This window comes from Varroa destructor, unplaced genomic scaffold (genome assembly GCF_002443255.2).
Source record: "Varroa destructor unplaced genomic scaffold, Vdes_3.0 BEIS01000005.1, whole genome shotgun sequence".
NCBI classification, from domain to species: Eukaryota; Metazoa; Arthropoda; class Arachnida; order Mesostigmata; family Varroidae; genus Varroa; species Varroa destructor.
The window spans coordinates 39953165-39978226 of NW_019211458.1; the positions used below are offsets into that span (position 1 = coordinate 39953165).

The window sequence follows — 25062 nt, forward strand, 5'->3', positions numbered from 1 at the left end:
TTTGCTAGTATTAGTTCACACCGATTGTTGTGAACTTATCAAAAATGTTTGTTTATTAAAATATATTTTTGCTTGTTTAATGAATGGTAGCCTAGTGTGTTATACGTATCATTCATTTGTTGTGCCAGATTCATAGATGCTATCGGTTGTCCAAGGAACGGGTGCTGATGAGGTACGAAGCGATATTTGCTCATAAACAGCTCCTCAAACAGGTAAACCCAACTATCAATATCAAAGTGCTCAAGAGAACACTTGGACACGCGGTAAATTTAAGTCGATTCATTTTGGCTAATGTTTTTACGATGATCAAACGTACGACTTATATATAAAGCGAACACTTATCGCACGATACGGGAATTTCTATTGCTAGTATTCCGGGTGTAAAATTCTAAACGTTTATTTTAGTATCCAATAATCCCCGTAAGCAAATAAAGCCCACCGCGACACACATATATATATATATACATATATATGTCGCGCTGGGCTTATATATATAGATGTTTGTCTGTAAATCTGCTTGTCATTTATCAGACCGTTTGCGCGCCATAGGTACTCGATATCCTGGAGATAGCCAAACGCTATTTATTTATCTGTTTTTGTAGTGGAATGCTTATAGAGTATCAAAAGAATACAATAAAGAATAAAATAAACATAAAGAAGGTATATTGTTTCTTTTTTATGTTGAGATTATGCGATTTTTATTCGTTGTCGATCATACGACAACTGTGGCGCCACTATATATCGAATGGTGCTTAAATTGTCCGGCTATCAGTCCTCTCTGTAATGTTCAATCTATCGATTTGTTGCACGGTGACGCTACCATCGTCGTGAACGATGTTCCATCAGCGTCATAAGTGTGTTGTGGTAGCGCTGTATTGTAGAAGCGACGCGATGCAGCTTGTCTCTTTGCGATTACTAAAGTTTTTCAAATCTTACTCGCTCCTTCAGGCGCTAGTTTCTTCAGCCTTCCAGACGCTTCAGACCCCTCTAGCTCCCTCCCGCCCCTTGTCTTGGTCAACATTGACTGACTGACTGACTCTTCCATGCTGCTGAGCTTTGCCCTTTCGATAACATGACAGTGATAAGGGCAAACACGGTAATGACATAAGATCGTCGATAAAACAATAACGCTATAGACGATCAACGACTAGCTTTTAGCCGCATCTTTGGGTCGGAGTGCGCTCTGACCGCTAGCCAGCTAGTCCACGCCGGCGCTAAAATTCTTGATCACCGCCTGCAATCGAGGGGTAGATAGCAGGGCTGGGATATTTTACGTATCTGCCGCGTTCTAGCGTAACACGATGCAGTTCCACTCAGCAATTCGGTACCGATCTTCGGCATAGTTAAGTACCATTTTGGAGAAATGGTCGACAACGAAGATAAGCAGTGGGCATTGCATGGAAAAGCATATAAATATTCGATTTATTTTTGTTTTGTTCGACCAGGATCTGCGTACCGTTTGCTATTCGATATGCGTGAGCATCATTGTCGAACGTGTGGCTGACGTATGGTGTCTGGCACGTAATGGGTGTTTGTGTGCTGCTGTTATCGGGTAGTCCATTGAGAACAGGGACATACAACAACAGCTGAAACATTACTAGGAGCAAGTGCGGTAGCTGTAGCAATTGTGTCAGTCCTCAGTTGGAGGGTCCGTCTGGGCAATTGGCCTGCCAAAAGATTTGCTGGTCCGTTAAGATAGCTTTAACTGCAGCGACCGATTTTTTTTTACCCAAATAAATGTGGTTGCAAGCAAGTTAGCCCACTGCTTTGAAGTGTACAACGGGCAAATTGTATCGCGGCTTAACCAGCTTATGCCGGAAAAATCATCGTTAGAAGATTTCACCGTTGCATCATTGAATTCAAAGAGATTTTGAGTTGCTTTCGTTAACGTTATTTTTGCTATATATTATTTGAAATAGAAACACATATAGAGGCGAACGAAGAGATCAAGTTATCATATATCTAATAAAGTATATTTGCCATCGTTACGACCATTTGCGCATTTTTAAAAAAAAGCTAAACAACCTACTGGAAGTCTCATGTGAAGCCATCCATATGAAGACAGATCACAGAAATATCAATAGCAACAATATAAGCTGACTGAACTGTCAGCGTTCGCTCAGATATTCTTTGATAAGTCAGTATCACCGGCAATAAACAGAAAGGAAAAGTTTTCAATAAAATTTTCAGCTTTTCTAGTCTAAATAAAATAACCATTGTTGTCGTTGTAGAAAACAATTCTTTTCACTTGTTCATTTGGTCGCAGCTGACTCGCACAGTAGAAATGAACCCCTGTATTGCATTCTCCGCAGCCAATATCTCGACCTCGGCAACGGCGATAAAATATCGCAGGGCTTTTTGTCTGCCTACATCAGGCTTTTCTTCTTAGGGACAATATCGTGTTGTTTTTGTTTGTCCTAGCCCCGATTTGCCGCTTTTACTCAAGTACAAGCCTTACGTGATTTTGCAAGGCCGCCGCGGTAGTTGTGGTGATGGGATTACAGTCAGGCAAAGTAGTTAGACAGATCAGTCTTTCGTCGGATGTACGTTACATCCAATTGCCTCGACCATTCACTACTCGGCCGAAGTTCAACAGTATCAAACGCTGGTAAAAGAGACATGACATCATTAAAAGGCTGCTTTGATTCTTATTGTTATGTTGCAGAGTACTAGACAGAGTCACGGTTGGTGTCGTCGGGTTCGAATCTGGCCAATGCAGAATTTTCTATTCATTGTATTGCTCTAATTGCGAAATTTTTACCAAATATCTATGTGCGCACATATATACCTATGGCCCATATGAGTGGATCACGCTTATATGCCACATCTCGTACTGAGCCAGTAATACGGGATAATAACAACAAAAAGGTTTATTTTTGTTGGTGCTCACACGCAATGGCCCGTTTTGAATGTTCACGTATGTTACTCTTCCATAATAAAGTGAACAGGGTTTTATAACAAGTACGATGCTTACGAATACAGATAACATTGTAACGGAACCTTACACGTGTATCATGTAAGGGTCTCTATAGAAATGTACGGCGCAATCAAAAATAACCAGGGAATTTGTCTAAACGGTCTTGCGTTTGTTGACGGAACACTTAAGCTTCCCTCAGCGTAAAAAAAGTATCGTGTCGATTCGGTGATTACAAACCCGTATCCTTTAACCGCCCCTGTAAAAAGTCAGTGCAACGCGCTCGTTTTGCGATGCGCCAGTACGTAACCTGTAGCTAACAGGGAAAATACATTTCGGTATTAATTTTAAATCATTCTCAATGTAGATTTGCATCAGATCAGTTACTTATTACGAAACAGGGAAGACACTATTGGTACCGCAAGAAAATTCGAGGTTAGGAGAGCACCGCTATATATTATCTAAGACGCTATCTAAAACAGGTCGCATACCCTGAAACAACCGGCCCCCTCTTCTTGGTGTTTTCGATAACTATAGAGTAGATTCATAATTGTTGGTGATGATAATGATTCTTCTGTTTGTAAACCTTCTCTATAGCAGAAGGCACATTGTTATCACCGTTATATGTTTTCACTGAAAACTCCTATATTAGTTATATATACCCTCGTATTGACTTCTGAACCTATCGCATCCGTAGAAACTTCGCAGAAAATGTCTATGTTTTAGTAGTAGGAAACATTTTTACTTGTCGGTATGAGTCTCTCAGTGCTGACCGACACCTCGTGTCAAGCGGAAGACGAGAAAATTTTCGTGAGTATCGGCGTTTTTCCGAGTTCAACATCCTCTATTTTTCTCTTACTTTTGCTGGAGCTGTTCGTATCGCAAGATGCTATATTTCCATCCTTTCAGCTGGGCTTTGCGGTTCTCCATCAAACAGTGATGTATTTATTTCACTTGGGAACGGCTTTCAGCGACACGTTCTCTTCCCCCCGTTAATTCTCTTGCACTAACGCCTCTCCTGCAACGATAACCGTTCGTTCCTACAAACAGCTCCAGCGACCGTATGCTGGCTAGAAGGGCAATTGATCAGTAAGAAAGCAAAACATAAATCTCCAATCGGATCGCTATATAAGAGAATCAAAGTTGAAGTGATATGAAGGCTTGCATTAGCCCATGTGTCATCCTGGTTGAGTCGCAAGCGAACGGCACTTTCGTGCTCGCACCGAAAGCTTTAAGTGTTCAACTCAATGGCATCGTCGGAAATTAGCGCTTCTATCTGGGTCTCCCTCTCACTTCATTCAGGCCTTCCCTCAGCGGAACCTCAGAATGCGTGAATAAAAAGAAGATCTGCCCACGCTGCTGAGGCCTGCGCCAAGTAGAACAAACAGGTTGACGTGTCCTGAACAAGTAAACTGTTGCAACTGCTCGTTTTACGCGTACGCTCGTCGTCGCGGTCAGCGCGATGTGTTTGGAATGCTGTGAATATTTAAACACACATGATTTTATTGCTTTCGGTGCGGTCGCAGCCGACAAGCCGATGACTTACCGATGTAAGTGTGTAAGCTATCTTTTGCAATGGAATGAGGGAAAATTTACGAAAAGTTAGGTGGGACATTCGCTAGAATTAGGAAAAACTGAGAACAACAGCGAATAAGAAGAAAATGACCGAGAATGTTCTAAGTTGTTCCCTTGGGGTACTATTTAATATTTATGTAGGGACACACGGTCAGATTATATTGGCGTATTTGATTCAACTTTTCTGCTACTATTTAAATGAATTAAGAAAAACTCTGATATATACATGTCATTACGTTTCTGTGTGAAAATTTAGATTCTGAATTGTGGATGAACGAAAGCCGAGCTATACATACGCCCATTGTTCCGCTGCTGATCGATGCGCAATTAGCCTCATTCATCAGCAACCAGCTGTCGTTTAGGTATGGTTTTATAGGATAATCAACAACCTGAAGCACGTAGCGTCACTGATATCTAGTAATTACTCGAATCATTATCTTAGTGAGTGGGAACAATCCATCAATCAAATCTCTTCGTCTGATATGAAACGAGCTGATCCGACTTCAGAATTACCGACCTTCAGACAACAATTAGCTTGATCAAATCTTGTTCACCAAATGTATGTTCCAACATCACCATTTCACGATTTTTTCTCATGCTGCATTTGATAGTGATCGGTGTGAATTTTCTACCTGGTGTTTCACTTCACACATAAAGGCACAGGCACATACAGATCTGTTTTCCCCTATGCGTTCTTGTCAAATGAGTCAATTAATGGATTACTGCCATTCGTTCCTGTGAGACAACTCAATTAACGGACAACCATTTGTGTACCGTCTAGTATTTGCTAAGCATAGCTCTGGAATTCCTTGCTGACGTCCCATCTTTCGCTTTTCAAGGCCCCTTTCGATACCTCAGCACGTGCGACGTACGCTAGACCGCCCACCGTTCACCGGCTGCTAATTGCAATTAGAAATATTCATTAATCATTTCCCCTCGGCTGCTACGGGTGTTGCTCAGTGGGTGTAAATTTTTATCAGGCGCGGCGCGAATATCATCACCATTCATGTTGTGTCACCGTGAACCGGGGGGTCCATGCGACAAGCACATTGTCGCCGTTGTTCCTTCGATGCTCCTCCAACGATCTTCAGCGGGACACCTTTTGGAAGCCAACTTTCACCTTCAACCGCCACCCAGAAATAATAAAGTAAATCGTTTACACAAATAATGAATCGACGGATAGTATCGAGAACAGGTATGACCATGCGTATCATATCGTGACATCTACTACTGTCAATTTTACGATGTTTTCTGTGTTCGCCAGTCTTTGCCTTCATGGTCGACAAGCAGCTGGGAATGTAGCAACTACAATTAAGAGGTTCAGTTGCGTCGCTAACAATGATAATGTTTCGCCCAGAAGAAAAAAAGAAGGCGTTGGCCATCGAAACGGGAAGATCGAAAGCGGGCGGAAAGCCGCCTCCGACATCGAGATCAAAATTCTAGCTTTGGCCTGGATAGCGATTGACTGCAGTGGCCTTTGTCAAAAAGAAAACAGTTTTAATGTCGGAAATTGTAAAATGTAAAGTAGAGAAATGAATCATTTCCGTGTTCGAGATTTAGTTGATCTCGTCGGAAAAGATCACGATACACTTTGACGTTTATCTATGTAGCACTATCAGAGAATAAGGCGCCACTATGAATATATATTTACCAGCTATAAGTATGCGTCGTTACGTCAAAATAATCATATTACCCAATATTCATCGTTATTATAATTGATTGTGAATGTTCGGGTCGAGCTATAAGCAACTAAAAGCGCTCTTTAGCAGATGATTCAACGGATTTAGGCACAATCGGCCGAAATGTTCGAAGACCTATAAAACAACTATCCAGGCGAACGATCATTGAACGGCACGAGAAGCGGATGGCGGAAGCTAAAATTTAGCGCGCAACAGCGTAACCTATAGAACGCGTGACTTAAGGAGATCGTTCTTCGGAACGGCAACAGGTTCAACAACAATAACAGAGCTTAATATAATAACAATAATATTAATACCTACAACAGAGCCCTAATGTGAGATTTTGTTATGACTGCTTGTGTCCATCAAGGTCACTCACCATAATCATCGTAGAGATCTACACCTACTGCAAAAACTATACATCTTGCCGCTGACGCAATGAATGCTCACAGAACAAGCTAAATTTGTTCTAATAATGCTCCTTCTACTTGTGATCCTTACTCTGTGTATCGAAGAAAAACCCCTCAAAACGCCGCCAGGTATCAACCGATCTACTACGGTATAGATAAAACTGTTCACACTGGCGTTAATCAAACGAGTGCGATAAAATGTTTCATATAATAAATACTGTTTATTATATAAGGCAAGCGAAATTCCAAATAAAACCAAATCACATAATTAGATTTTCTACGTAAACGTTAGATAATACCTCTCCATAGAAAAGTCTATTATGACGTCAAAGTTAAACGTCTTTCACTGTTCGATCGGAGTCCTGAAAGTATCCGATTCACTTTTTATATGCACGTAATTCAAATATCTATGTACATCGCAGTCTTAGTAAACCAATTGAGATAATAATTGAGAGAAAGTGATGTATTTTAGCTCGAAAACGTCTGCACGTGAATTGTGATGCGACCTAGCTTATCGACCTATAACCGACATACGGTATCCGTGTGTTTTCTTCAGAATCAAATACTAAATCTGCGTCCTTAATCACCATCAAGTAGTTTGTAAATGCGTCTTTGACAGCTTCCTATTTAATTCTTAGGTTTAATGGGGACAGCCACAGTAGCAACGGTCGGCTTAGCCAGAAAATGTTTCTTCCTATAGACAAAAATCATCGGCATGCTATTGATTGCCGTGATTGCTTGCTTGACCCGATGCGTATGGGTTCCGAACTGTTGTCGAAGATGAAAAAATTCACTCCGGATCTGGCTAAGGTATTTTCGGTCCGGATGAGTTGATCGAATATGGGCAAACTGATTGTCAGTGTCTCATACACAGGAGCGGAACAAGCTAAGTCGGATGCAAACGAGAAAGAATAATAAAACTCTTTACCATCTGGAGTCAGACATTATGGTGTGTATTGTGAATTTATATATACACAAAACGTCATATCGTTCTTTTTCGGCGCTTCATCACTATCCGACGGTTCGGACTGCCGGATGAGCGGAGTCTACATATGAGTAGGTTGAGGGAAACGCGTAAATGGGTAATACTGCATACTAAACATTTCCTACGAGATAGTTTTACAATGGGAATACCTCAAGTGGGCTAAATATAACCGGCGGCAATGTTTAAGCAACAAACGATGGGACGTCAATAATAACAGTGGTAATAATGTGAACAATGTTTGTAGTTTTCTTTGTTTCCGGTTGGAAACACATATGGATTGGTAAAGGAGACAAGTTTATTAACTCTGGTCGATCAGTGTCGAAGTGATGACAATGTATTGGTAATAATGTAAACATTATACATATGAAACACACCATCTGATTGGGGGCAGATAGTTGCGCGTTCAAGTATCAGTGATACGTAATTGTATAGCGCACCGTATGCGATAGGATCGATTTTTATGGCGATCATTGAGCCTTGATCGCTGCACGTCGCGTTCTCAGTCCAATCAGTATTTCGCACGCGTTTTTTTCTTTTATATCAGTCGTTTTTCTTTGATTTCGAATATGTTCGGATAAATGAAAGGGCGGGACAGAAAGCTACACGGTGCGGGATGAATGAGATAGGAGTGTATGTGCGATACGCTTTACGTATATTTTCGGTTTCGTTGCTTTCTGTACAGTTTATTGACTCTGCAGTTTCTGTTAGTGCTGATGTTGTCAAATGCCATGGATGGATCACATACATTTCAATGCGTAGCGTGCCTATCTGCAATAATAACTGAGCGTTGCTATTGTCTGAGACGAAACCAGATTGTAGTGTCGGCAAATATTGCAAGTTCATGCCATACTTCTAGTTGTGGATGGCTATGGTGTTTCCTGTCGAAACACGCGTTTTCGTACGTGACACGTAATGTTAACAGGAACCGGGTCCGCGTATATCTATGTATACGTACACAACGCAGAGAAAATCGTCACGCAACATTATGATAACATGAATTATAATCACTGTTGATATAATAAGGTATATTACTATTATAGTGGACGTCGCTAAATCGGGTACCTTTTGCTTTTTCGCGTTCAACTTCATGACTCACTTCTGGTCGCCACTATGATAAGTGTTCAGTTTATATGTCTACTAGGCATTGACACATAATAATTGTGGGTCTATTAATAGCTTCATTTTTGCCGTAGGAGGAATATTAAGCTGCACCATCGCTGTACCTAGGCACGTATAACCACAAGATATAATAAATACACACCTAACGATACTTCATTTGTGTAGACTTGAGGATATGTGTAGGTAAAGGATTTCAGCTTGATAAATCAATATGGCATATTTCGACTGTCTTTTGTAGGCTTCGTTTAATTATACATGCCCAGTCTGATTCTTGGGCTTTCGGTCACCGTATTTAATTTTTTTTTGTTATTTAGAAGCATATTTTAGGCCAATTAGATATCTGGTAAAAAAAAAAAGAAGCCTTGTGAGAAAATAGGTGCATCAACAACTCTTTCCTGGGAACAGATGGGGCTTATACTCAACCTTGGCTGGCTTTTCCGCCCAAGGCGGTAAAAACTAAGTGTTTAAGGTAAACTGCACAAAAGCGAGCTGAATATGACTGCGGCTTGACAAACAGTTACCAGCAAGTCGGAACGGCACGAATATCTCCATTCCCTAAGGCGACTACTGCCAATATCCCGAATCAGGTCCTTCCCCTTCTGAACTGAATTTCACCCAGTTGTCACTAGCCTACGTAATCCAAATCTATTATAATTCCCAGCCCGGCGAATGGAAAACCTGCACGACATCCGTACTCCTGAATTTATTGGCTTCACCGGCCCCTGCTTTGCGACGCCCCCATCTGTTCTTGTCCTCATGGCAATTCCCGTTTCTGCTATCGTAGAAACGGGACAATGATAATGACGATGAGAACACCGATCCAGTGATCCAGTCTGTTCGAAGCTTCTTTTGTCTAGGATTTTTTCTTCACTCGTTATATTCATCGCTACGCGATGTCCTATTCTTGCATTCTCCTTCTTTATCGTTATCTCATTTTTCTAATTCCCCATGGCACGATTTCGCTTTGTACCGCTCACCTTAAGATCTCCTCCTTCGGTTCTTTATTCTATTTTCTCTTTATGTCAAGGCAAGAAGTTTTTTACTCTGTTTTCCCGCTTTGACGTTTCATTGGAAACTGTATTTCGAAGCACATGTATGTAGTTCGCTCGAACGGGTCGGGTCTAAATGGTCTCCTAAATAATCAATCGCTGGCAGTGTTCGTCGAAGACTCGATCGTCTGTGACGACATTTCATCTATTCTGTTGATAAAGACTACAAGAAATAGAAGGAGTCGATGCACTTGACCGCTGTACGTTTCCATCGGCTGATCCATCGATTTGCCAAAGCGTACGTTCATTTACCAGCTGAAATCTTCAAGCACATTACTGTAGAAGGGCTTCGCTAGCACAGACCAGTAACAGACACAACTGAGGATTTATAAACGAATCAATAATCGCATCATGGTAGGCTTTGTGGAACTCTTCTCGCGTAACGCACTCGGCATGTGCTTCGACTCGCTTGAATGTGCCCACATATACGATGGATATACTACATAATGTGAATTTGTAATAATGTATACGTAAATATTCTAACGTTTTGTCGTCAACTGCATCGACGTATGTGAGAGTGTATTCAATTTATTAAAAGTATCAGAAATTATGTCGTTCTCTCATTGACTACGGAGTCAAGAGGAGTTAGCGTGAGGCTTTTCATTAATGCCTAATCGTCGACACTTTTTAACGCGTCTATGTACAGGTAGCTCGTATATGTCCTGCTAGTCATACATCATCTACTGGAAAAGACAAAGCATTGTTAGCATGGCGCATCAAAAGACTGAGAGAGGGCACGACCAGAAAACTTTTGTGGAATGCGACACCCTTCATTATCTGAATACTCTAAGCAGTGAGATAGTTACGAAAAACGCTGAAAGGCAGCGTGAGAGATTTGCCCCTATCCTGCTTAATTCCGGATCACTTTGGGACTGGCTTCTAGGAAGGTACAAAACAACCATTGCTTAAGCATACCAGAGTCTAGAGACTAGCGGCGAACGATTTGCTCTGATGTGCACAGGGAACTGTAAAGTGCAGATCGTTCTAAAGATGGATACGTCAAGCTCAGCTGCGAACCACACGAGGCCAGGACTCGACCGTCAGCATTTCAGTCGAGAAGTGCTACGTTTACCCTTCTCTAGAGCGGTTGAATAGAGTGCTAATTTTGGATAGAGAGAGAAACTACAAAAGTCCCGGGTAGTGTTCCGATGGCGCGGGGCTTTCCCATGGCAACGGGAAAAACAAGGGATGGGGCAAAAAGGAGTAGAATGAACAAATGCGTACGGAGAGAAAGTATAGTACGGCTCACGTCGTCTTTTGAACTGGCAATGGGTATCTGAGCTGGTGCTAGAGCTGAAGCAAACCAGCAGCGGCAGTAGCCTGGATCCTCTGAGGAGCTCTATTCCGGGTCATTAGACCGACAGATTCTGGGCTTACGGAAGATAGCCTGCGTGCTGCGTTCAGTTTGGGAGGCCCCGGTTATACTGTTTGCTCGTCGAAATCGCGAGTGGCTAGGATGTTCCAGATGTGCCACCGTCGGAAATGGAACAAAAAAAAACGAGATTCCAGGCGAGGGCAGCAGCAGCAGCAGCAGCAGCAATGACAGTACATTGACAACGACAACTACCACGCAAAAGACAGGCGATTGTGCTATTCTGCTATAATGACACTGGGTTTTCTTTGTTCTGCTTCTGCTAGATAGCCTCCTTCTGGTCATCACGGTGCCTACTCTCCCTTGCCGATGTCCACACTTGGCTGTCCCCTAACTTCTCCCATCCCCCGGTTATATAGCCCCTTTCTCCCTCAGATAATGTAGGTAATATGAAGCACTCATTGACTGGTTAGGCGAGTATTATCGCCGCAATACATGGTGAAATCAATGTTTCCTTACTGCCCCTGTAGCGGCTACACTCACTCCAGTTGCGAGGCTACGGACTGCTGCGCATGTGCAAAACAGGGACAGCAAACCTTCAGCCTGTAGCAGGCTCCCAAAGTAATGACGATTGAGCCTGAGAAGTATATGAGACGCTGATGACTAACAAAGGACGAACGCTTGCTTTGGCTGCTTTTATTTTTTCTAGTACTTCTTCTTCGTGCTTGAAGGTTTTGTTTAGCTTCGTTTTTTTTTCAGGGAAAAAGTGGGAAGTCAGAAAGGAAGAGAGAGAAAGCAGAGGAACAACGCCAAAAAAAGAAAACGAGTAGCAAACCTAGGAGAAGCTATGCCAAATAAGCAAAAACGAGTTCTTTTTACTTCTCTCATTCCTTTTACTTTTTGCCCACCTTTGCCTTCTCTGAAAGTGGGACACGAATGAGAATTACGTCTGCGCTTTTTTCTACTTTGTGCCATTGTAGCGTCTATAGACAGACTACCGCTCGACCCCCACTGTTGATTTGGTTAACACGCTAAAGACGGGAACACAGCTGTACTGCAAGTAGACTGCTGCGTATTGAAGGTTATGTCGAATGTACATTGAATATATAATGGAGGTTGCATAATGGTCTCGAAGAGCGGAAGGCGATGAAGTTTGCGTCCCCTGTCCCCCCTACTTTGCGAGGGAAAAGACAGAGAGCGAACGTAATATTTGCCGACCATGCCAGTAACAGCGAATGCGAGCAACTTAGCTCGACGTTCGACAGAACGGAAAGGACAGAAGCGCAGCCAAAAGAAAAATACAAGCAGGTACAATAGTGGCAGCAGCAGGGCAAGTGACGCGGAAGATATCTTCCAGTTTATTGGCTATTTCCAGGCCAATCCGATCCCGACGTTAGGTCGCATCCCGCGCTAGCCGGATCTGACAACCTTCAGCTGCACGCCGTCAACTCCGGCCGCAGAAGCAGGCAATAGTTTATCTTGTTCATGGGAACAACACTGCTACCAACACTATTACTGCTCGTGGGATTGACTGAAAAGACAAAGCAGTCCAAAGACTTGGACCATCAGAAACGTCCATCCGTTTGCCCGTTTACTTCGTCTCGTCGTTTCAAATGGTAGCTGGCGTAGGGTGACAGAAAATGGAGGAAGGCAGAAAGATGAGCGCTTAACGTAAGAAAAAAGAGAAAGCAGTACACCAGAGAGCAGTCCTGTCACAGAAAAAAAGGCCAGAGAAGATAAGACGATAACTGTGTAATGTATCCGTGTGCATGTAAAAAGAAAACATCGTCATAGAAATATATAGAGTATTTTTATTTTGTCGCGGTAACGTGAAAAGTGGAAACGCGTCAGGAATAGTGAAAAAAGATAGAACAAAAACTGGGAAACGTTAGTGAGGTTTCCGGAAATAGGTTCGACGCATTAAAGTAACATTCTGACGACATAACAAAAATATAGGAGATTAACTTAATTTTGATGATTTTAAAGGTAGAACTATGTAGCAACATGTTTTCCTTAGTTGTCCTTTAAATATATATTCAGGTATTTAAATAAAGGAGGGCGGAAATAACAAATGTGTACAAATGAACCTGAAAAACGTCAAATTCAAAGCCAACAAGACCTTAAGCAAATTCTGACGTTCCATTTTTAAAATGGATTTTATTTCTTTTTGAATATGAATTGCAAAAATAAGTAGCATGGAGGACTTATGTTTGAAATCATCAAACCTTAGTTGAAGTTTCATAAGGTTACTAGACCTCCTGAACACGCTGTAATTGTACAATAAAATCTCATTGTTTTATTTATTATATTACATTATTATACTATAATTATATTACGAAGTGTCAGTCTTTTCTATCTACCCGAACTTTTACTGTCATATTCAGGACGAAGAACGTGGTACTCTATCATTAAAGTTTCGCAAAAATTCACTGCAGCTAGTAACCTCTGCACTTTTTTTACCTCAACCTTCCACCTAGTCTTTACTATGTAGTTGTTGCGGCTGTACGTAAGCGTGTATATATATGCGCGCCTGTGTGCATATAGAGCCGGAGACGTAAGTAATGATCAGTTAGTTCATCTATCTGATTACCAGTTTGCAAAAAGGAGACAAGACAAAGCCTCACTCACCGCTTCTAATCCTGGCGTTATTGTGCCTCTCGAGAGTTCACTGGCCCGACTCATTAAACCTTGCTCACTTACTCAGGTACGAGACAATGAATCGTCAACGTGATGGCGCTTTTCGGCCGAGCTCGTTGGCTTCTCACCCTTCACTTACTCACACCTTTCGTTCCTCATCGTTGATGTTATTCACGCTTCTTTTTTTTTTTAACCTTGTTTCCATCAAATTCAGTGATAGCGGTCCGCTTTCGTATAACCTTCAGCTGGTAGCGTAGGGTTCACCAATTGTTGTTGTTATTGTTGCTACTGCTGTTTTTCATTGAATGGATGCTGCGTGCCAAAAAGAGGCAGTATTATCTTCATTGACGCAACACTATACTATTCGGGTTGATGAGTTTTTGTCGACATGGTCGCCATTGAGCATTTCTCGTTCCCTTTTTTTGTTATCGTAGAGAAAATCGGAACCATATCCGTTAATGTAACAAAATAGAGGAAGGGAAAGGGAGGGTAAGGGGGACGCTCCGACGCCAACGAGGGGTGCACCACAGATATGTGTTGTATTAGCGGTAGAACGGGAAATTAATCGTTCTGGAGAAAAGCTTGTCTACGCTGTATAGGCATTACTAGTTATACGAGTACACAGTAATATAGCTTGTATTAGACGGTACTGTTGCTCAGTTATCGGAATCAGCTTCGAGCGTTTCGGATCGACCCTGATGCTGTTGCAGAACCGCGTACGCTGGCTATCGGATTGGTTAACCTTTTTTACATGATGTCGAGAAGTGGTAGCACCAGACTAAATAATAAAGTCAAACAATAGTAAAGGGACAAAACGTATTGAAATGTTTCTTTCTTTCGAAGCTTTCGCTTTAGTACAGCAGCCGGTTTTAGCGTTAAAGGCGATCCTGGCTGTGATTGGACGGTGGAGAACATCTGCAACAGGCTGGTGTCGGAGGGATATAATTGTTATGTTCATGAGCTATTAGGCAATATCAGTACAACATAGTTTTAGTTAGAATCAATACAAAATAATCTCTAGAATAAAAGCTGATGTTCCATGCGATGACAGGCTACGAGACTCTAGCTAGAACCCGATCACATTGTGTTGGATACTAAGCAATATGAAATGTAAATTTTCATAGAGTTTCGATATCGGCTATAAACTGGATGAATGCCATAAATATGTATTTTTTTTTTATACGACATACCGAGATTGCTCTTTTGTATCACTGCCATTGAATACACATGATAAGAAAGGCAGAATTCGCCAAAAGTATAGGTCCGATATATACTTGAGCAACTTCGCAGTGATACTGATGAATTTGTTGCTTTGGGTCTCATAACTGAAGTGGTACTTTTGTCGATCTGGTCTTAACTGGCCATGGCCTTAACCCATTAACAACCTATTAATTAATTCATATTAACAATCTGTTACCAGATTTAGATCTAATTAAACACTGTAATAATTTCCTGTTGACAATCTACGTTAGGGACGCTGGCAGTTTGCACATTCATAATATTTAAGTTTAAGCTTACTTAGTCGACAGATGAAGGAAAATTTAAAGAAACCCACATTTTTTAGTGTATATATATATGTGCATGTGGTCATCTTGTTTTTCGCTATATGCAGGACATTAATGTACGGCAGCGGCTCTCACGTGTGGGATCCTGTACACTTATAGGATGACGGCTAAGATGCACAGAAAACGATAATGCCCCTAGAAAGTCAGAACATAATTTTCTCACCCACCTTTGCTGCATTTCTTACTTGCCCCTTTAATGAAATAGCGTTGTTACTTAATGAGGGGAACACTGGCATAACTGCTCGCCATCGATTAAAATGTTTGATAGCACTGACTGACAATATATAGATCTGCTTTCAAGCAATCAGGAGAATAAATAGAAGAAAAAAAAAAAAAGCTATTTTAGCTTCTTTGTCAAATGAGGTTTAGTTACGTTTATTCTGTAATTAGAATGAAGTAGAGTTTATGCATACAAAATAAATGCAGAAAGGAATAGGTTACGTCGGCAATCTCGAAAACGGATTCAATTATTCTAGGTACTTCTGTACAGGTGAACTTGAAAGTTCTACGACAGAAACCTCAGACCTATAGAAGCTCACTGTTGCTTTTAGAGATCAGAAAGAAACTATCCTGATGGTTAAAATTGCACGGGCTCACGAAAACCCTATACGTATGACATATTCAGCAGCAGGCCGAGCTATTCCGAATCAAGTCAATGTCAACAGGCGTAATTAATACAATAAAGGTTACAATTCAAATAAATGTTGGTTGTTCACAATGATCTGTAAACTACGTGTTATAAAGATAAATTTGAAAAAAAAAAGGACGTCCTCCAAAACGAACGTTTTCCAACAAATGACAGGGAAACGCTTTTGGGGAAGCAGTGATAAGTGACACTAAACCTGAATAGGATGGGTGCAAGTAAACGAATGAATGCTTATTGACACAGAATATCAGTCGGATCCGTTTTGATATAGCTGATTAATACGTATGTCAGATGGAATCGTCGTACTCGAAGATAAATATATAAGTATAAAGAATATTAAAAAAACAACTATTCGCACGTAGAAACGCCTGATAGCATTATCGTAGCTGTTTTTTCTTTTCGTCAAGTGTGCTTCACGTTTGAACGTTTCGAGCTGCTTGATGATGGTCTGCGCGACCACGCTGATACTGACCCCGTCTGTGTTACGATTAGTTTTAGACAATATGTACGAACTCAATCTGCAGACTGCTATTCGTTGAATTCTCATTAAGAAAGTATATGAAAGAAACATCAGAAGACGCGTGTGTTACTGCATAAATACTTATATTTATCTGTGATTTCCGCCTTGCGAAACTTAGCAATTTTTCATAGAGCAATACTACATGATACTTGGTACTGCTACTACGAAGAGCCAGCAAAAGGGCATAAAAAAGTGCAGGAGATTGCAGGTCGTGAAGTACTGTTGATGACTACCCCCCTTTCTGGCGAAGCTTAACTTTTTGTCGACAGGCGAGCAAAGAGACAGGTAGACAGACATCGGTATATCGCTCTGCTGCATGGGAGCTGTATTTGGGTCTGCAACAGCCTAAGGTGGGACAGGGGTGTCATCGAAATTAACCAACTAAGCAATACATATACATGTCGAAAGCCATGTGAAGCCGTACGCGACAGGTAAAGCCCATGGAAATCAGCGTAGCATTACGGAGCAACAGGAATCGTAGTGGCACCGTAGTACATCAGCAATTACGTTGCCACGAGCGAAAATTGTCATACCATTATCACTGGCAATTACGTAGACTATTGTTATATTATTATTATCAATATCACCTTAGTAATATTTCTGATAAACCATTTTATTGCCATCATTAAGATGACACGCTAAATAATAGATCCGGTACGCATATAAACATTCATATGTATGTCACATTGGCCTGATAGTGACGCCTGTATCGGGAAGATATAGTGTTAAAAGGAACGGCCAACTGTCAATAAATCTGTCACACTGTCTGATAAAAAGCAGGCCGTTCGATTTAAGTAACTGTGTTTCGGTAGCATATATCCGGAAATCACAAATGTATTTTTACGCTACACGACAGAACATACGTTTGACAACATTGCATCTCCATATATAGCACGTTCCTCTATGTCATCATTTTAGTGGCTATATATGATCGATCAAATTTAGCCTTGAGTGATTAGAAATTTCATATAGCCCTGCTAAAAACTGTCTAGAAGGCGCATTTAATGATCAGCGTTACCGTGATGAATTTGATATAGGCGTTCGTTCAATTTTGCAGGACCCCGTCAATGTACTGATGTCATGACAGCTGCGAACGTCGCAAATGGCCAGATTTTTTATGGGTTATTGTGAAATCCCATTAGCTGCAATATAAAACACTTGACAGAGTCATATCTGAATCTAATTTTTTTGCGGAAAATACATACGATGAATATGATTGTTCCACACGCGAGCAAGCACCGATGACGCTGCCACACAGATATTGTAAAACGATTTAAATTGTTTCAATATTATATACATTCATTGTGATTTCCAAGCCCTTAACGTTCTCTGCCGCGTATCAACGGGCTTCTTCAATTACGTGCTACGATCACATTTGCATGATCCGCACCACTCTTCTATATTACACTACAGGTAGCACAAAACCTTCGAATGTTTTGTAATCTGTAGACCCTTTATTAACCGGATATACGTGCCATAAATGAAGATTTTACTATCTTCAACTTTAGTTAGTCTTTTTGTCGCTGCAACGTTTCTTGTTACTAAAGTATTATCATCTTAACGTCGTATCTATTATACATAAGCACTATGCTTCTTTTAGAACTCCTAAATCTTTATTATCATTAATAAAGCACTAAGATACAAATGCATTAAGCTAAGCGGCCCGATATCTGTATAGGCTTTGCAGAGCCGTTCATTTCCTCGGTGTCATTAGATTCGCAGGGCCGCACATATAGTGTCCGGTGCTCACTTACCAATATTGGAGTATTACTTACATTAGGGAAGAGACAATGCACTCCTTTCCGTTCTCCTTTATCCTGTGCTTATTTCGTTGTACTCACTGCCAGTCAGAAGAATAAGACAGAGGGTAGAAATGGAAACAGACGACGTGAGCAGTGACCGTCAGCTATCTGCTCTCCTACCTTTAATCGTGTTATTAACTGAGTTATTTTAACAGAGCGTAGCTCGAACAGAACGTGGCCCTGAAATCGTCTCAGAGAAGTCGTACGTCGCAGCTAACTGTCATAACTTGCTGCCATAATCGTTAGTTTCCAATCGCGTTATCCTGAACAGCAGACAAAAAGGAGGAGCTGAGAAAAGCAACGCAAAGAAAAAGCATGATCATTGCTTCGGTCGAGAGAAACTGGTGCAGAATTCATCAATATTATTACAAACGCTTCGTCTTGGCAATGCAGGAAAACAGTAGCAGATTTTTACCGACGTCGACTGGGCTACAAAAGGGTATCTGCACGAGTTTCGAGATGTAGCTTGTAGTAGAGCCTTCAGCTATACGCGGCCAATGATGAGCGCTAACATGTTTGAGATGCCTAGATTCAAAGGGATTGCAAACTGCCACTGTCGTCGTCGTTTGTCAGAAACGTCGCGATGATCGCTGGCTATCGGGTAGCGGACAATTGCTATCTGAGCGAGCATGCTGCGAATCAGTCACGCGTTAAATGGCAGATCGTAGGGCACAAAGAGAGGTCGTTTTCCGTTGGTTATCGTATGGATGAGGCGTATTTTGTTTCACTTAACCGGCACCGTTTTCCCATTCGGTTCCAATGATCTGCTCTGACGCTAAGTGAGGCCGTCCACGCTTTGCACTGACTAATGCAGAAGTTCTTGAATAGAACAAGACGCTGCAGGTTAACGGTGTCAGCTACGCATGTACGTATCGTTTGGGGAATCTGTTACTGTTGCGTTCCTAAAAGTGACGTCAACACGCAGCGGACTATAAATCTTCAAATATGTCTAAAAGCTATAATTGCAGTTTATCCATGATGATGAAGGGGCAGATCAAAGGCGATCAAGTATAACTACCATAACGTTACCGTTATTCGGTTTTTATCCAAAATATCCTAATCTCTAACCTAGCTCTTACTCACCGAGGCAAACATAATATTGGATAGACATAAGTACAGTTTATTACAATTGTCTAGCATAACTGCGACTATTCTTAGTACTGGTTAAGATCTTAGTGCTTGTTATCGATCTGAGATATCTGATCTTTTGCTACTGATCAATAACAATAGGAAATGTGGCACTAGGTCGGGTAAAAGTTGCTGATAAATATGCTGATCGTCGTAGCGATACGCAGCGAGATTTCTTATCGTTGTCTGCTCGTTTCTATCAATAGCTCGCCTTCATACAGTCATTGTTTATCACAAGCGTTTCAGCATGAGGAGCGCTAAAACTAAGTCGATAGTGAGGTAGGTAGATCAATTGCCATCAGAAAGATGCGACAGGCGATGCTCAACAAGCTAGACGGCCTTCGTTTGAGCTAGTAACGATTAAACCGTTTGTTTTGTGAGCTGTTGCATTTGTTTTTGCTCGGTTTCCTAATTGGTAAATCTGTCGAGGCTATTAATAGCAAAATCACGCTACACGGTCGAATCGTAGCGACAATCTGCTTGCGGTACGCGTCTGTCGTATCGATGCCGCTCAGAACCTACTACCGTTTACTGCCGTTTATTGTCAAAAGAAAGAACAAAAAAAAAAGAACACAAACGCCACTCAGGCCAACGGCGCTCATAGCAATAGGCAATATTGATTAGTGGTGCCGCTATGGATGGTGTAAATTGTTAGTCATGAGATGTACAGCGAGAACATAGCGTAGATCTAGCGTTATACTGTCATCTTTAAAGTTAGTGTGGTAGCCGTTGACTGGTTACCGGCAAGCAAAAGGGAAACAGGAAGGAAAGGTGTGACCTATTAAAGCATCGCTTATCGGCAACACCAGCGTATTGATTTTACCACTTTTGCTGGCCATCCGGGCAGCTTCGGTTGCTCGCTAGAATCATGCTTTACCCATTCTAGACTCGTTGCAGCTAACATATGTACGGTGATGCCAAACGACCGTGCTCCATCTCCGAACGAATGTCGATGCTAGAATTCAATCTGCCTGAATGTCAACGGCTTCCAGACGAAGGTGGACAAATACAAAGGCCAATAACAACCGTCACAGTGTCAACTTAGCGTGCCTAAATAAAGCCGAGAAATTAATTTACGCGCCGTCTTAAGTGTGTAGATCTTCCTGTCTGGGACCCGCTTGATTTACTGTATGTCCACTGATTTAGATCGTCTGATAAAATATCTAATATGGATCTTGAAGAACTCATGTCGCATCTGTTCTATAATTTGATTTGCACTACGATTTATGCGGGAGGCTAAGATCGCGAATTACCTTTGGACACCAACAAATGTTGAACCCTGAATTTGTCTGTGGGAGTGATCACGATCTCTTCAACTTGAATCTAACTCAAAATAACTTAAGTTGTTACGAATCACTGATACTGCTATCCATCCATTTTGTCCCGCACGAGCCTGCACGCATCACGTCCAGCTCATCTGTAGATATTGTTTTCCTTTTCTTGTTGAGAAATAAACGGATATGTTCCGCACGAGCACAAGTATTAAGGTCGACCATTTAAAGCGCCAAAATTCAAATTAAATTTAGCGCGTCGGAGAATAATCTAATGATACGTGCAGATGCGGATAGCATTTTGAAATATTCGCCCACGAATAAAAAGAAAACTAAAGATAGCGCAAGTTCAGAGCCGCGATTTGCGCTTCGAAACAGCGTATCACTTTCATTTCTATAACTTGCTCTGATACGTCGTAGTAGCAGCTTTCATATTCGACGCTATATAACAATGGGCGTAATCTAGGTACTTCTATCGCAATCGATTCTATGAGTGGCGGTAGTAGCAACAGCTGCAATCCGAAGTGTTATCAATTTTACCCATTTTACATCGTGCCCAATGTCACCATCTTCCATATCATGGAGTCCCTCCACCTGTGGTGGGGCAAATCAAGGGGCGTCATTTTTGACGGACACGACCCAAATATTCGTCAAATGCAACAATCGACTAAATCGTTTTTGTGATCCCAGTGATTCTGCTGCTGCCGCGACTGTGTGTTTTTTTCATTCGAACCTTTGTTTTCGCTTCTGTTTTTTGACGACTCGAAAAAATCGACATTTTCATTGGAGCTGTGAACTGATGTTCGCCCATAGCGGTGAATATGACCTATCTTGATGCGATACGTGCGTATACGTCGCATGCATAAAAATAGTCGACAATAGGACAATTGGCGTTTCCTTGCTGCGTAGTCAATCCAATACGGGGCTACAGCAAAGGATTGCTCTTGCATGGTCTTCTTTCTAATCAACCCGAGACAACCGCGTCGTCGTCATCAAAACCGGGTCAACATGATGATGAAAATAATTCATCATATACACATGTATATACGGATATAGTCGATCGCGTTTATCGTTGACGTCGCAAGGACTGAGCGAAACGCGAGAGTGACGAACACAGCCCCTGCAGGCGCAATGTAAGCCTACGGCGTTACACGGCCGTCAAAAGGAATTCGCATATAGACTCGGTCATTAACAGGCGGCAGGCACGATCCTGACCCGAGGTGTCGGCGGTAACAACCCGCTACCATTTCAATGGGGGATACGACAGTGCGCAGTCTATGATTACGGGCCTATAACCAGAAAAGCAACGACCTACCAGGCAATCAACCTGGCTTATACATGAGTACAAATGATGAAAGAGTAGTGAGCCGTGTGTAGTTCAGACAGCGCTATCAAGAGTTGGCATGAGTGAATGTGCGATTGTCTGCTACTGCGCGTGTGTGTGAGCGCGCCGGCACCAAACGACACCAAAAGTCGTAAAATCTGAAACGCCGACACTGCGTCGATGCCGGTTGTAGGTATCGGCAAATTGAAGTTTGACGAAAAAAAAAAGATAAAAAACAATAGTAATCGAGAAAAGAATAACAATAGGACGTCAATATCTAATAGCTGCTTATCACGACAGTTAAGACAAATGACCACAGCCCTACACGGCAGATAGCTTCCTGAATAGCGGAACTAAAAGGACAACAAGAATCACTGCTATACATAATATAATGTATTACTATACGGAAACTGTACACAGTTGTATACGACGAGAAACGTGCGTACGGACAATCAATCTGAAGAGAACTTATTCAAAGTAGTTAATTCCCCTGAACATGCATTCCCGTTATTCATGGATTCACGCAGAGTCATTGTTAAGGTAGCAGCCCGCACCGAGCAAACCTCTTTATTCTCGTTATCGCACTCCATCGAGCTCTGCCAGGGTTGGTCCGCCTTACTTTGGTTCGTCTTCAGGTGACTATGTTGCTTTGCCAGTGGTATCATCCAGCGGTTTCCTTTAGCCGAACAAATAGTTTGAAATTAACAGCCGCTCGAACACCTCACCTCTAAGGCTTTCGCTCTTACCTCCTTCCATTCGCCTATTCTCTTGGTGTCTCAAGGGCTACCTAAAAATAGGTAATCCCAACGTCTCTTCGACATATATCTTTCTTAGGTGTGTAGTTTTCGCACAGGGAAGAGTATGGAGAACGTCTGTCGGTGCCAACGTGGTGAATCGTTGAGTTCGCAGCCGAGGCTTCTGAAACGGGCCAGAAGATTCGTCTACCCTACGAGAACAAATAGAATGGAGATCGCCCCGCCCGTATTGACACTCGGCGTTCACAGGTGTTCTTATTCCGTGCCGCCTCGCTGGACGCTTAACAAGGACCGGCCTTACCAAACGCTAGATTTTAATTCCGAAGTAACAGGCCTCTCAAAGCTCCGATAATAGTTGCAGCATTACCAACCATATGCAATTGTATCGTTACAAACCGAGCCTTAGAAGTCTGAAATCTATGCTCTTAGCCTGAAGCGAAGACAATAGTGGTTCAGCCTGCCCCTTAGCGTTGGTTATGCTAAGGTCACTGTCCTTTAGTCCTTTACCGATAGGAGAGAGGCATTTTTTCGACCCATTGTGGCATTCAACGGCAGAATTATGGATGGCTGCGACAGCGCGCTCATGTTTCGATTCTTTGCAGTTCCCCATTGCGACTGAACTGCTAAAGCAAAGAAGGACGAAATCAACGAAAATTTTCCCATTGGTTGCTTACTTGCTAGGCCTTTCGCTTTTGAGAGAGATTATCTGTTTTTGGCGTGTGCGAGGGCGGGCGCGACTACGTTTACTTCTAAGTAGGCTTCTGCTCCACCTTCCGAGTTCTTCTTCCGCCCACGGCCATCCGGACACCGTTGCACATCGGAGGCGTGTGCCACTATTCACTGATAGTCGTCTAATTTGCCTCAACGCTGTTCCCGGTTGTCTAGTTCGCTTCTTCGGCGAGGCCACATCAACAGCAGAGAGAAAAAAACAGAAGGCCGACTTGATGCAAGCAGCCAAACAGCCTAAGCTGTGGCAACGTCTGCGGTATGCTCTAAAATTTTCTTGTGTATTCGTTCCGTCTTCTCTTCTTTGTTTGAAACGGCGCCCACTTTTTTGCTGTGAACTACGAGGACCTACTCCATTTCGGCATATTTTTCCCACTGCTTCTGCTTCCACCACCGCTGCTACTGTATCTGACATTGCTGCTTGAACGGTGCGAACGCGACGATATGAACACGGGGGCACGCGATGGTCGGTGACTACAGCGGAGGCGCTTGCATCCTCTAGTGCTTACGTCACCCTCTCCATTCCCCTAAAAGCTCCGTCCGTTCATTCACTCAGAGGCTGCGTCAAAATGAAGAAAACGTACATCTTTGAACACTCGTAGTATGTGAGCATTATGGCAAAGTTTTGGCTTGCCGTTTTCAACCCATGCTTTTCAATGTTACTACATACGTTGAAATTGACTGTGTATGGTTTGGTCCAGCTGGACTAGCCTGGATCTGGGTTATGACAGCAGCAGCAGCAGTAGAAAGAGCAGCTGGAGCTACGTCCTAGCAGTTTTTAGCGGAGGGGCCCTTCTGATTCCCTGGTGCTTTAGTGTGTAGCAGCAGGGGAGAACGCAATTTTCGGAAAGAATAAAAATGCTTCAACAGTTTTCTCCAGGCGTTGCAACGGTGTGCGCCAAACCGGCGCGCACCACGACTCGTACTTTATCCGTCTACCAACTAAACGACCACTCAGCTTAGTTCAAGTTAGACCTGTATTATACCGCTACAGGTACGCACACATACCCATAGACAGATCCATGAACACGATGGAAGAACATAATTGAGCCACTCAAGCGTGTTCTGTCCCGCTCGTTGTTATCATCAACAAGCAAAATAGAATAGTAGGGCTTATACGGCGCAGCCACAGGCGTTCGTATACAAGGATCCAACGTTATGAATTTGCTTGGCCGTTTTTCATCGAGTTTGCCAATTGCCCAACTTTGCTCTCGTCGTAACCTTCCCCTGAATATTGCTCTGTCCTTTTACGGTAGTAGTTATACTAGGAAATAGGTAAAAGCGGAGATGGCAACTGATCGCGGTTCCGTTATCTCTTTTTGCAGTTTTCGACACCACCTGATTTGGCAGGCAAAGATCATCTGCTCGTAAAAAAAACAGGGATTGAATGTTAATGCGGAAAATCAACCTAAGTACATATGCACACAATCGGACCTGCTAGTTGGTCCTGTTTATGCGACCGGAGAAATGTCGCCGTAGGCTATGGCTAGAGGTCCTTCCGCTCTTGTAACGACAAACTCGACAGCAGATGGAAGCGAACTCTGGCCTTGAATAATAATTTTCACCATGGCAGTTTTCGTTGCCATCAGCATTGTCTTGGGTGGTTATTATGATCCACAGTTTTAATGAGTACAATATATATGAA

The 25062-nt window shown here is 42.3% G+C and overlaps 2 protein-coding genes across 16 annotated transcripts in view; one reads left to right on the plus strand and one right to left on the minus strand.

The window, feature by feature from the left end:
* The window catches only part of LOC111250905 (uncharacterized), a 141182-nt gene that overhangs the window by 53141 nt on the left and 62979 nt on the right, over window positions 1-25062 (plus strand). The gene's annotated exons all lie outside the window — the stretch shown is intronic.
* Window positions 1-25062, minus strand: part of LOC111250906 (uncharacterized) — a 39406-nt gene that overhangs the window by 11438 nt on the left and 2906 nt on the right. The window contains exon 1 of one of the 9 annotated variants that reach the window (XR_015327770.1): window positions 18187-18899. The exons of 4 other annotated variants lie outside the window; for them this stretch is intronic. Coding sequence is in view for 1 of the 5 variants with exons in the window: in XM_086989226.1 (XP_086845352.1) it covers window positions 13672-13725 (54 nt within the window). In the remaining 4 variants the exon portion in view is untranslated. Of the gene's footprint in view, window positions 1-13671; window positions 14298-18186; window positions 18900-25062 lie in introns of those variants that run through there. 4 more of the 9 variants (XR_015327766.1, XR_015327765.1, XR_002673562.2 and 1 more) reach the window with 4 other exon arrangements.